This window comes from Manihot esculenta, chromosome 4, assembly GCF_001659605.2.
Source record: "Manihot esculenta cultivar AM560-2 chromosome 4, M.esculenta_v8, whole genome shotgun sequence".
Taxonomy (NCBI): domain Eukaryota; kingdom Viridiplantae; phylum Streptophyta; class Magnoliopsida; order Malpighiales; family Euphorbiaceae; genus Manihot; species Manihot esculenta.
In genome coordinates, this window is record NC_035164.2 from 29,949,787 (window position 1) to 29,962,902 (window position 13,116).

General features: G+C 35.3%; 2 protein-coding genes across 5 annotated transcripts; both read right to left on the reverse strand.

The window, feature by feature from the left end:
- Positions 1-5,518: 5,518 nt before the first annotated feature.
- LOC110613023 (UPF0496 protein At3g19330) lies at positions 5,519-7,520 on the reverse strand. The gene is made up of 2 exons (XM_021753925.2): positions 7,138-7,520; positions 5,519-7,022 (listed from the first exon to the last, which is right to left on the reverse strand). The coding sequence occupies exons 1-2, from the start codon at positions 7,238-7,240 to the stop codon at positions 5,944-5,946; spliced, it is 1,182 nt and encodes a 393-aa protein (XP_021609617.2). The 5' UTR covers positions 7,241-7,520; the 3' UTR covers positions 5,519-5,943.
- A 770-nt stretch (positions 7,521-8,290) lies between these two features.
- Positions 8,291-12,705, reverse strand: LOC110614122 (probable serine/threonine-protein kinase PBL28). 4 transcript variants are annotated; one of them, XM_021755607.2, is made up of 9 exons: positions 12,193-12,703; positions 11,601-11,896; positions 10,925-11,139; positions 10,638-10,849; positions 10,153-10,279; positions 9,830-9,901; positions 9,412-9,598; positions 9,195-9,327; positions 8,291-8,799 (listed from the first exon to the last, which is right to left on the reverse strand). In XM_021755607.2, the coding sequence occupies exons 3-9, from the start codon at positions 11,070-11,072 to the stop codon at positions 8,536-8,538; spliced, it is 1,143 nt and encodes a 380-aa protein (XP_021611299.1). In that variant the 5' UTR covers positions 11,073-11,139; positions 11,601-11,896; positions 12,193-12,703; the 3' UTR covers positions 8,291-8,535. The 4 variants fall into 4 exon arrangements, with proteins under 4 accessions (XP_021611299.1, XP_021611298.1, XP_021611300.1 ...); XM_021755606.2 differs by having other exon boundaries at positions 11,601-11,911; positions 12,004-12,703; XM_021755608.2 differs by having other exon boundaries at positions 10,638-10,846; positions 11,601-12,705.
- Positions 12,706-13,116: the final 411 nt, after the last annotated feature.

Sequence of the window (13,116 nt, forward strand, 5' to 3'; positions counted from 1 at the left end):
CTCAGACCTGCAAACCTGGAGGTTAGGGGAGAGGGGTGAGCTAAAAAGCCCAGTGAGCAGAACAGGGAAAAATAGTTTAATAAATCATATGCTATCATGGAATGCGTCACATCACAAACATTTCACATCACGGATGGACATGACCACCAAAACTCCCTCTGTCTGTGCCCGGCCCTCGAAGGAGCTCCTCAGGACTTCCTCAGGACTTCTGTAACATATTATGGTGCCCGGCCCTCGAAGGGGCTCCTCAAAACTTCATTATTGCCCGACCCTCGGTGGGGCTCCTCAGTACTTCATTAACATATCATATCTAGGGCTATTGGGGTTGCCTTGGTCCATCCACATCAACAACAAATTATGCAATGCAACATTTTCGTGAAATCTAATGCAACAGCCTAATATAAACATGGTATTCATGATACGTGAAACATGCTAAAAACATTAGAGTTAGTTCTACTCACCTCTAGCAGACGCTGGACTGACTCTGCAACAGCTAACACTGCTGGCCTCCTCGGTTCCTCGGGTCCGATCCTACACAGGTGGACTCAAATGAGGGACCAAACACACTCTAACAAGACTCTAAACAACTCCCCAAAAACTCCCTAAAACATCTTAAAACAACCATAGAAATCATGCAAAGGAGGGCTAGACAGGGCACTTTCGGCGGCAAGTTCGGCGGCCGAAAGTCCCTACAGAGCCGAAAGCCATGCACCTTCGGTGGCACCTTCGGTGGCACCTTCGGTGGCACCTTCGGTGGCACCTTCGGCGGCCGAAGGTTCCTTCTAGATCCGAAACTCATGCATGTTCGGCGGCACCTTCGGCGGCCGAAACTCCCCTTCAGAGCCGAAAGTCCAACTTTCGGGGGCAGGGTTCGGCAGCCAAAAGCTTGCCTTCACAGGCAGGTTCGGCGGCCGAAAGTCCCTTCGGCTGCCGAACCTGAGTTCTTCCAGAATGGTAGAACTCAGCCTCCTCATGCACAAACAGCCTTCAAACCTTCCAACACAATCCAAAACCTCACATGCTCTCTCCCAAACATGCATACACACTCCCTTATGCATATAAGGCATAAACTAACTTAAACCTCAACACAAACATCACATAAACATACATTGAGTATAAAACCCACATAAACCTTAACATGCACATCTACTCTATCCCATGCATCCAAACTTCTTAAAACTTACTTAAAACAAAGAAAAGGGTGTGGATCTACACTTACCTCTTGGAGATCGAGGGTTGGTGCGATCCCTAACTTGGAGATGGGAGAAATCTAACTCCTTGGGTCTCCAAGCTTCAAAACTTGATCTTAAGCTCAAAACTCCAAAACCCAAGCTAAAACTTATTAAAACTTGAAAGATTTGGAGAAAGAACATGAAATCAACCAAAGGAGGACATGAACTCACCCTAGCTCAAGAATGGGGAGAAAACTCGCCCATTTTCTATCTGAGGACTTTTATAGGTGGCCGGCCAAACCTCCTTCGGCGGCCAAAACTGCTTCCAAAACCTCACCACGTTCGGCAGCCGAAAGGAAGCCACTTTCGGAAACCTAACGTGCCTCCTAAACAGCCCCATATTCGGCGGCCGAACCTGAAAATGTTCTCCTTGGTCTTTTCTTTTCAAAACTCAATTTCTTTTGTATTAAAACCATAAAATCATGTGAAAACATTTTAGAAAACACATTTTACCCTTCTAGAAAGTTCCGACATTTTTGAAATTCAGATTCCGATGTCAGGATCTAACCGAGGTATTACAATCTATTATTTTAATTTAAATCAAATATTAATTACATCATAGTTATCTCCAAAATGCATAAAGAATTGTAGGAAGAAGGCCCCCTCCACCCTTTTCTTTGGAGGTGACATTTCAAATAACTCCAATCTCCATCTATCATTTGATGTATGACCACATTATCTACTATTTTTCTTTTTCATATTATTAATTTTTTCAAGCCACCCATCTATACTACTGATCTAAAAAAATCATACTATATAATCTATTTGATAATTCAAGATTGAAATTACTTTTTATTTGAAAATTGAAAAATAAAATATTTATTTATTTTTAAATTTTTGTAATTAAAATAAGTTAAATTTATAATAAGAAAATTAATTATTTTATAAAATAATAATTGTCTTAATAATAACAATTTTGATAAAAGAGCTGGACGCTTATGCCTAGGAGAGATGCTAAGCATATCCTTGGACATAAAGGCACAGGAGCCCATGAGCCACGAATCGAGCTGAATGTTTGTCTGGTATCAATTTCTTGAAAAATGTTAAAATAAAATAACCTAACCATAAATAATTAATTGTAAAATTTTATTATTATTATTAATACAAATTAATTAATAAATTATAGGTATATTAATTGAATGTCAAATTTGATGGATGATGCAGTGAGAAAATAATGCAATTTTGCTTGGGAATTAGCAGGTAAGCTTCAAATGTCACAGGCAGGATATCAAATCTTGGGAATCGATAGAGACTTTTATTATATTAAAAATTGTAAATTCATTCATTCACTCAAACAAGGCTACCTTTTTTTAATAAAATTGATTATCATATAGTTTCTCTGATTTAACATCATATAATAAATTAATTTATTTTTATCAATGAGTTATTTTTTTTAAATAAAATTAATGGTTAAAAACGCTTGAAAGGATATTATTATTCTTCTGATCAATGGTAATTTATTATTTGAGAAAATTTATTTTATGAGAAGTTTACTCTCTATAAAATAATTTAATTAATTCATTTGAGCTATATAAATAAAAAAAAAAAAAAAAAACTGAAATCACGTTGCTCCGATGCATGCTAAAAGCAAGGCACCCTTTTTGACCTGCTTTTTTATACAATGCAATGCCCCACTCTTCTCTTTGCAACGGATTCAACAACCAACACAATCAATTGATTTCGACATTCATTACCACAACAATCACACCCTAAAAGCAAACCTTACTTTTTATGTACACTTGGCCTTAATTTACATTTATACTTAATTTTTCTTTTAATTTATCATGATTATAATTAGAAAGCTAAATTAAATTTTAAAAAATTAATAAATTATATTTGACTAGTAAAATAATTTTTAAATAAATATTTTTATTTTAACAAAATTATTTTTTAGCATGATACATTTTCTAAAAATAAATAAATTCTTATAAAATTATGTTAGATTTTTTTTTTTTTAATTCTTTCCTTTCAAATAAGAACAAGAGGAATTATATACCTTTCATTCCCATTTTATATATATTTTATAGATTAAATAAAATTTAAAATATGAAATAAAACTAAATTTTATTGATTAAAATATATAATATTTTATTTTATTTAATATTATTGATATGAGAATATTTGATGAAATATTTTAATATATAGTATTTATATATAATATTTTATGTAATAGAAATATACTCTTTATCTGTAAGGAAGAAATTTGTAACAATTCTCAATTTTATTGATTTTTTTAATTAATTCTTATATTTAATATTAATTTAAAAAAATTAATTGAATTTTTTTTATATATGATATGTTTTAAATGAGTATATCACTCAAATAAAATTTAGGTTAAGAATGATTAGGTGAGAAAGATTAATGCAAAATGGTGACCAATACATAATGTTAAAATCAAATCAGTGGCAAGTCTTGACTAATTTGCCTAAAGTTGGTATAATCCATAATGATGATTTGAAAGAGAACATTTCTCAAACACATAATATTAATTTATTTTGCAAATCAAATAATTTTTTGACCTTCAATTTATTTATTTTTTTGTTTTCTACATAAATTTTTCCTAAGCTTGCTTTGGTAGGCACAACCATAGGGAATGGAATTTATCAAAATGATGCAAATCTTGGACCCTCTTATTTAATAAATTAAATATCATATTTATCATTATTTAAAACTTCATAATATTATTTCAATAAAACCCATATTTAATTTCTACTGAGTTCGAATTTGAAATTTTCTTTTTCTAAGTAAAAGTTAAAATTTAAAATCAGTAAAATTTGAAATATTTCAGTCTAAGTAGAAATTCGAATTTAAAAATTTTCGACTCTAAATACTACTCTGTATCTATAAACTTTCTATTAGTCCAATTTACTGAACATACATTATTTCCTATAATTGGTCAAGTATGGCATACTCAACATTGTCTATTTCCTTCAATTGCTCAAGTATGTCACATGCAACCAACCAAATAATTGGTCCCAAATGATGTTTCCCACTCCTCTCTCTCAAGTTCTTGCTTATATTTTATGAGTACAATTTGTACTCGGCTCTTGAAGACAAGTTGGATGACTTGAAAATGGACCAGTACAGATTGGCCCATTGCCTACTATCAAAACAGCCTCCTTGGAACCTATGGGCTATAGCAAACTACCAAGGGTCATGCATGCCGGACTAAATAAATATTTTTTGCAAGTTGCAGAACTTTGAAGAAGGCAAGCACATTTTTCTTGACAAGTTGGGAAGTCAACCATATGAAAGATATTTTATCTGGTTTCTATTAAGGAGTTACCTATGGGTAGAAGCACCATTGCTGAGAGATCTCTTGTATCATGCATGCTTCCTGGCTGTTTTGTCCATCCACCAAGGCTGTCATCCATTATCAATTTCATCCTGCCATATCTCCACTCTTTGATTGATGCTTCTGGCAGTACTACTGCAGTTTCTGTTAATCTAGCACTCGTAAAAAGTGCAGGATCTATGAAAAAATGGCACCATCAAAAGTATCACAATTTAGTAGGTTGTGATTCTTCGAAACCCACAATTTTATTGCCACAATAGTACTTGCATGCACAATATCACCTAGATGCAAACAAATGTTTCTGAGAAGAACAAAGTTTATACACAATGTTTCACTTGGATGCTAATGAATTTCATATGTAAATGGTTCACTTGTTTGCACAGCGTTTCCATGATTTTATAACTTAGTTCCACATCAGCACTCTATGAAGATTGTTATCTGATTTTTTCAATTCAATATAACAAATTTTCTGTTCTAAACTAGTCCGTTTCAATCACGTAGATCTCCAGTGACAAACCAGAATCCTTTATATGGGCTGGCTGCTGGGGGACTACTCATGCCGAGTTTGCAGAAGTCATATCCAACACGGGCAAGGCTAAATACTCAATTTGCATATAAGACAAAAGAAAAAAGATAAATTAAGTGCTCCACAGGCTGCACAATAAAAGGTATAAATACAGATTCTCTTCTTCTGAAACATGAACAATTTATTACCGGCAAAATTTGTAAGGATGACCATAATTTGTCCTTGAAGCCTCCAAGGCACTTCAGAAACGCAGAATGTGTAAATTGAGATCCAAGTGCACTTGTGAAAATATAATGACAAATCTTTGAGGTTGAAATATCACCAAGATATACATGTTCTCATTAAATTACCACTGGAACATAACACAACTGTTAGGTTGAATAAACTTTTACATACATTGTAATTAAATTGATGAAAGCAGACAACATTCATTTCCAAACACATACCTGAGGAAAATACTATGTCTAGCAAGGTTAATGGTGCTTGCATAATCAGTACCAGTGCTTTTATTTAAATGAAGGAGGAGAGTCCATCCTAAAATTATCCATTTAACATCCTAGAACATCACAGAAGTGCACCTGAAGAGCCATCATAATAGAAGGTGACATCTTCAGCCAACAAATACACATTGCAGGAATACAAAATGACATAACAACTATGTATTGTAACTCGATGATCACGTCAAATCTCTTCAAATCAGAATGTTTTTGAGACACAACAAGCTAGGTGTACAAAGCGCTACAGCTCCTCCAATGCTCACCGTTCAAAAAATGGGAGCAAAGACTTCTATATCTTTGCCAGGGCGTACAAGCTCTTTAAATGGGTTATAGTTTACACATTGATTATCTGAAGTATATGAAATGCAAAGCAAGATATCAATTGGTTACTGGTTAGGAATCAGAAGTTCGATACACATGGATCTCTCGCAGGAGAAGAGACCTTGCCCTGTTGACAGCACTAAAGCAGAGGCATATATGTTCCTCAAGATCTTTAAGTTGATCAATAAAATTGAGATGGTTTTTCTGCAGGTGCTTGAATACCTCCGAAATGGAATGCTTGTCATTACCCCTTTCAAGTCCCAGCCGAATTAGATGCCTATCACTCTCAATAGAAGCATACAATCGAGCAACAAGACAGTCAATAGTATCAAGATCACTGTTTAGTACAAAAGCTCCCCTCGCTGCAGCATCCAGTTGCTTGACATGTTCAAGCTCTTTCTTTGTGAGTTTTCTAGGAAGGTTTATGAGAGTGCAAAAAGGACAGGCAACAATGGCAACGAAGGCATGTGTTGCTATTGCCACTGCAGCTAAAGTGACAGTCACAGCGGAACCAATGAGGCAAAGGGCAGAGGCAGTAGTGGCTCGGCGAACTAGGCTGACTCTAGAGCGAGACTTGCGAAGTCGGTGATCTAGTTGTTGCCTGAGTTGCGAAAAGCTGTGGCGTATATCCTGAAAGTTCTGAGAATCCGGACAAGGGAAAGGATTGTTACAACGATCAAATTGGAGAAAAATCTCATAGGCGTAATTGCACTGGGATTGAGTTAGGTAGCCTGAGTCTAGAGAAAGAACTTCAAGGAGCTTATGGAGAGGATCATACAGAGCTCGGGCACGATATACACTTCGGTGGAGGAGAAGGCAGAGGTGGGTAGTGTTTTCACTATGCTCAAAGTAGTCGGATGCCAGGCGAATGAGAGTGTTGGGCCTGGCATGGCGGAGAACCTTCTCCACACATTCTCGGCTTGGGTGAAGAACCTGTGCCAAAAGCAACTGGCGGGCGTCCTCATGGTCATTGTTAGAATAAAACTCAATTTGTTCTCCATCAACTTCCTGATGGGTAGTGGAATCATGAATCTTGGACCATATCTCGTTGTAGGAACTAGATTGAACTGCGAGGGTGTATTCGCCAGTGAGGTTAACAGTAGGAGATTGCGAAGTACTCGATAATGGAGTCCCATCCGTCGAGGTTCCATCTGGTGCCAAGCAACATATACCCATTTCATACAGGCATTTAAACAAACACATTACAGGAACAACAAAAATCGGTGCCACTTAATTTTGCTAACGAAACTATCCCCCAAAATTAACCTAGAGAAGGAGGGCCATTATGGTGGTGGATGGTAGTTGTGGGTGAATTTTGATGCGAAGTTGAAGTTGCCGACGGTGACTTGAGACAGAGGCACTGCAGCATTTGAACTGCCCATAAGACCAAGTTTCCCCTCGCCCATGCACGAACACAAGGAGAGCGGTGGCGGAGAGAGGTAGATGGTTAGGTCTCGATTCAAGAATCATATATAGCAGTCAGCATATACTGAATTTTTCCAAAGAAAAGCGAAGGGATGTCATTATCTAGTTCTCCGCTTGTAGATTTCTCCACGCAAGGGAAAGGGAGTGAGTTGACTCTGTTCTTCTTTCTCGCCGACACCATTGTTCTTTTATTTATTTGTTCTTTTTACACGTCTCAAATCATTCGCGTTTACCCGTATTTGAGTCCATAATGTTTGGGTTTTGAGTATGACCAGGGGTAATTTATTTTATGCAATTAATTATTTTATCTTTATTTTAAAATTATTCCATTAAAATGTTTTTATATTTTATAAAATTTAATTTTTAAATTTTTTTTTATTAAAAAACGGTTATCTGTCTTGAAATATTTATATTTTTTAATTTTTATAATTTTAATTATATATATATTTTTTAAACTAGATTATTTAAAAATTGCAAATAGGTAGGATTTGAACTAGATTTCATTATATATGAATTCATTCTCTAGAAGTAACATATTCTACAAGGATATTGACTCTTTCTAGAATACTTAGAGAGAGACTTTTCTTTTTTTCTTTTCTTTTCTTTTCTTTTCTATCTAGCTTGGTGAGTAAGTTTTTCTTCCAACCTTTGGATGATATTTTGGATTTTTATTGATTTTATTTTTTCTTTAATTTTTTAGTTTTCTTAGTAAATCTAAGGAAAAAGAAGTGAAATATTTTAACCGTGTTGCATGCAAATTGGTGGTTTCTAAAATCTGCTCTTCATCTTGTCTTTTTAAAGACAGCAAAAAATAATATGGTCTATAGTCTTTTTTTTCTTTATATGAAAATTTGGAAATTCAACTTGAGAACTCTCAGATACACTTATTACGAGACTAAATCTGTAGTGCAGTGATACAGCTTATGGTCTCTTTTGTTTACGACTTAGGAAATAAATCAGAAAACCAATTTATAAGAAAAGAAAATTTTCAATATCACACAAATCTCAACTTTTTAATTTCATATTAACAACAAATAATAGTTTACAACAAGATTTCACATACATTTATGACACAGCAAAAAAATAAATGAAAAAATAATACAGCTGTTCTTTTTATACACTTAACAAACAGCTGAATTTCTTCTCTAATATTTCAGAAAAAAAAAACAGATGATGAAAAATATATGTATAACAAATCTCACACTCAATAAAATATGTTGGGAGGCAAACCAATTTGTTTTATTTTGATGCTCTAAATAGTTGGCTTCCAAGAGTTACTGTTGGGGTTCCTTCCCCCATGACTGTTGTTAAGCTCATCTCTTTCTCAAGTATCCTATCGAGTTCCATCACCACGTAACTCATCGCAGGTCGCCTTTCGCTCGAAGGTTCAATGCAGCGGACTATCAGTTGTATGAACTCCTCCATACCTTCTGCTGTAAAGCTAGTTCCCAGTCTTTGATCAATAATGCTAGAAAATACACTGTAGTCCTGAGTACTTTGAACCTTCATTAGAAAAGATAAGATCTTGTTTGGTTAGGCTAACTTAACTAAGAAATTTCAAGCTCTAGGAAGTCAAAGATTTTCCTTAACTTCCCATTTCCCAGAAAATAACATATTTAGACCAAACAAGGCCTAAGAAGCTCTGCAATATGCAGATGTGCAACTTCTACAAAGTGCTATAACATGCATTGGGTAAGAACAGACATTGCCTTGCAAACCAGTAGTGAGTAAATTTTGAGATGATGCAATATAAATTGGAAAAAACTCTATTCCCATGCATCCATGAACATATGTGTTTTTGCCCATTCGAGAATTAATGCTACACAAGCAAGCATGTTACTTGAACGGAAAATAGTTCATCATCAAACATAAAGAGCATTGCACTTGGTTACACATACCCATTCAACCAGGTTTTGGCTGGAATCCAGAGATGGTGATTCTGTTGCTTCCCGTCCCCTTAGTAACTCCAGAAGGAATACACCAAAACTGAATATATCACTTTTGTCAGAAAATCGTCTGAACTCTTTCACCCTGCATGCATCAATAGTATGCGGTAAAGTGATAAATTACATTACCTTAATAGCTATACAAAACATGGAAAATTAGGATTTATACTCTGGGGCGAGAAATATCTCGTCTGCTGTCACTTGTGAAGATGGACCTGCAACATCCCCTCTTCCCAGGAAATTACGAAGTCCTGCATCCGCAACCTTAGCAATAAAATTTTCATCTACAAGAACATTGGCCGTTTTGAAATCCTTGTGTAACAAACGAGGGCTCTGAGAGTGAAGATGAGCCAAACCTGGATGAAATTAGATAATTCAAAGGTATGCTCGCTTCAAAACCTTCCACATATGATGGAAATGGCTTCGATCAAGTTTGAAGTCTTACTGAACTTGAAATATTTTGCATATTCAATATTGATATTCAGTTTTAGTTTTTCTTTTTCCTTTTTCACAGCTAGTTTGTCAAAATAAAACAAAAACCGATACCAGGTAAGCCAAAAATGCTCACTGATTTTGCAGAAGATCACCTTTAGCTGCACCAAGAGCTATTGAAAGTCTAAGCTTGAATTCTAGTTTCCCATCTGAAACTTGACTAGGACCTGCAAAGAAAACATGATAAATTTAACATATACGAAAAGCATATATCAAGCGGAGTCTGCATACGTATCCAAGGGATCACAAAAGAAGGAAATTGCTTTAAGTTGACATATCACACATTTCATTATGTTGCATAGTGGAAAATCGACAATATTGAATAAGTGTTTAGCAGAACAAAGGACGTATCGTATCACTAATCTACTTGAGAATTCAGCTTAAAGAAGCAAAAATAGGTGATTGGACAGTAAGTTACCGTACAAATGACTGGAAACACTGCCACTAGGTACATACTCGTATATGAGAAACTGTAGATTATTTTCTTGGCAGTAGCCCAAAAGAGTTACAAGATTCCGATGCTGAATCGGTGAAAGGTAGCGCACCTGATAAGATGGCTCAATCCCATCAGACAATACTATGAAGGATGCAACTAGAAAATATATCCTTTAGTAAAGACATAAGAATAAGGAAAACACATCAAACACAAATGAAGTACATATGCTTCTAGAAAACATAAACCGTGCAAATGATCAATCCCATATGTATTGGAAAGTGTTTTGCTTTGTTAAGCCAGTCATATATAGAGAAAAATGCAAGCCGCAGCTTAACCCTTTACGCGATAAGTCGATATGTAAAATATAAAAAAAGTTGTGAACACAATAACATACGATTGATCGTCATATAGCAACATCAATATTGAAAGAAAACTAGAGTACTTTCAGATGTATGAAACTGATTTACCTCATCAACAAACTCTGGGCTAGGTACTCCAGTTCGCTTTTTGATAGCCACAAGCATCCCATCATTAAGTAAACCTTTATACACTTCCCCAAATTTCCCTATCCCAATCAAATTTTTATCACTAAAACTTTTTGTGGCAAGAGATAATTCTTCCATCTCAAAACGCCTTGCTTCTCGTATGGACAACTCAACCCCAAGTTGCCTTCCTCCTGCTGGTTATGAAGAAAATTTTAGAGAAAAGAATCACAAAGCTATGGCATGGGTACAAAAACAAATACGAATGGTACCTTGAGATGGCTCTGAAGACCCTGTCTCGGAAGTTCTCGAAACACTCATCCTATGAGACAGGCAGAACCATATAAGAAAGATAACGATACCGACCAATGCCACGACTCCTGCAGCACCTCCTACTATGGCTGCAAGAGTCTTTGACATTTGGTATGGGAAACCCTTCAACTATGAGGCAAACTATTACTCGAATATGAAATATTATACATGGAACCTGGATCAAAGAAAAGAAATACATAAGCAGGTCAACTATAATCAATACGGACAAGAACATTAAATCAAACATGGAAAAAGAAGGTTATGTCTCCACCAACATTCAAGTAACATCATCCACTTGAAACAAGTAGCAACAAGAATAACGGTGCAACAATTGAAAACATAGCCATCTAATCCCGTAAAAGGGACACTTAGCAGTCAATTAGTAGATTTAAATGAGCTGCGCCAAAAAGTTCAACCCCCAATAGGACATAGCCGCAAAGAAACAAACTTTAATCACAATGTCTGTTGAAATGAAGTAAAGAACTCTCCAGCAGCTCCAATTAAAGACAAATGCCAAGTAACTAATCAAGTACTGAGAGTTTTGAATTTCACTGAGAGAAGTATAAAATTCTAATCAGAACTAGAACTGTTTGAGATGACAAGATGGATTATAAGTAAGAATCTGAATCTTGATACCTGTATTCCTAGAGAAATAATGCAGCCAGATCTCCAGAAATGTCAGATTCATTTGCCAATGACAAAATCAGAGAGGCTTCCAATACCAGAATCAGCAAAATCAAAATTCACCCACATTGCCGCATTGAAAAATGAAGTCTCTCTCAATCTCAATCTCAAAACCCAGCAAAAATGATAAAAAACACAGTGAAAATCAAGAGTAATATAAACCCAGTTATGATCAGCACCAATTCTTGGAGTTGCAACTCTGACAAAGGCAGGCAAAAGGAAGCAGAGATATACACAGCTTTCAGGAGCTGCAAGAACTGAAACTAATGAACGAATGAAGGAATAAAATCAATCAATCAATCAATCTCGTGGTTGTACTTTTGAATAAATAAATTCGAGAATCATCGTTGGATACAGACAATGCCGACAGAAAGAGACCTCGCGCCGACAACAGTCTCAGGGTTGGGGATTATTTCCAAGACTTCCCTTCCACCAAACCACCCCAAATAAAACTCACAAACCCAAAACCCATTACTATAAATCACCAATATTTATATCCAAAACCCACCAAATACGTACAATCAAATCAATATATAACACCTACCCTTTTCTTCTCTTCAATTTTCAAGTTCAAAAATACAAAATTCCAACAATCCCCTCACAGAAAAAGAAGAATTTGAAGCAGAGGAAGCATGTTGCATATCAAGATGGTGATGACGATGAACAAGAGAAAGAGAGGGACGGAGAGAAAGAGGGACAGAGGTATTATTCTAGTTTAGTATTATTTTCAAGTGGGCTGTAAAGCAGTATAATTGTTGTCTGGTACCGCAACTTGGGATGGAGTTTTTATTTGTCTCCTGTACAGAGCATCTCGGCTGTATACTCCATTAACCTTTACATCCATGGAGATTCATACACACACACACACACAGATAAACATGAATTAATCTTCGATACCCATTTGACCCAACTGCTGCAAAATGGATTCAAAAGCTTATTTAGTTCAGAAATCAAAATAAAAATCCAAACTTTACTGCTAATCACCACATTTAACTGCTAAAAAGCCAAAGAATTTTCAGAAATTGACAAATATAGTTAAAAGAAGTAGCTGGAAATTATAATTCATCAATAATAGAGGAATATTTTTTGATAAATTTTAAAATATTGCTTCAAATAATTATTGATATTATTATCTTTTTCTCGAGCAATAATAGAAAAACAAAAAATTTTCCCATTAGGATGGTATCTATCTTAAAAATATAAATAAATAATATAAAAGCGTTGAATAAAGAAAGGATTTGAGTGTGAGATTCAAAGCTGTTGGTGGGGTTGTTATCCCCACCAGCCAGCTATGTTGACATTGCTCCTACTAATCGGATTAATAATAGTATTATTATATATTTATAATATAAATATATATAACGGCTAGCTCTACAGGGGTGTAAAGTTTAAGGTAGGGTTGTTATAAATTTCACATGAAGACGTTGGATTCTTGTTGTTACAATCATGCAACAAGGTGGCCGAAGTT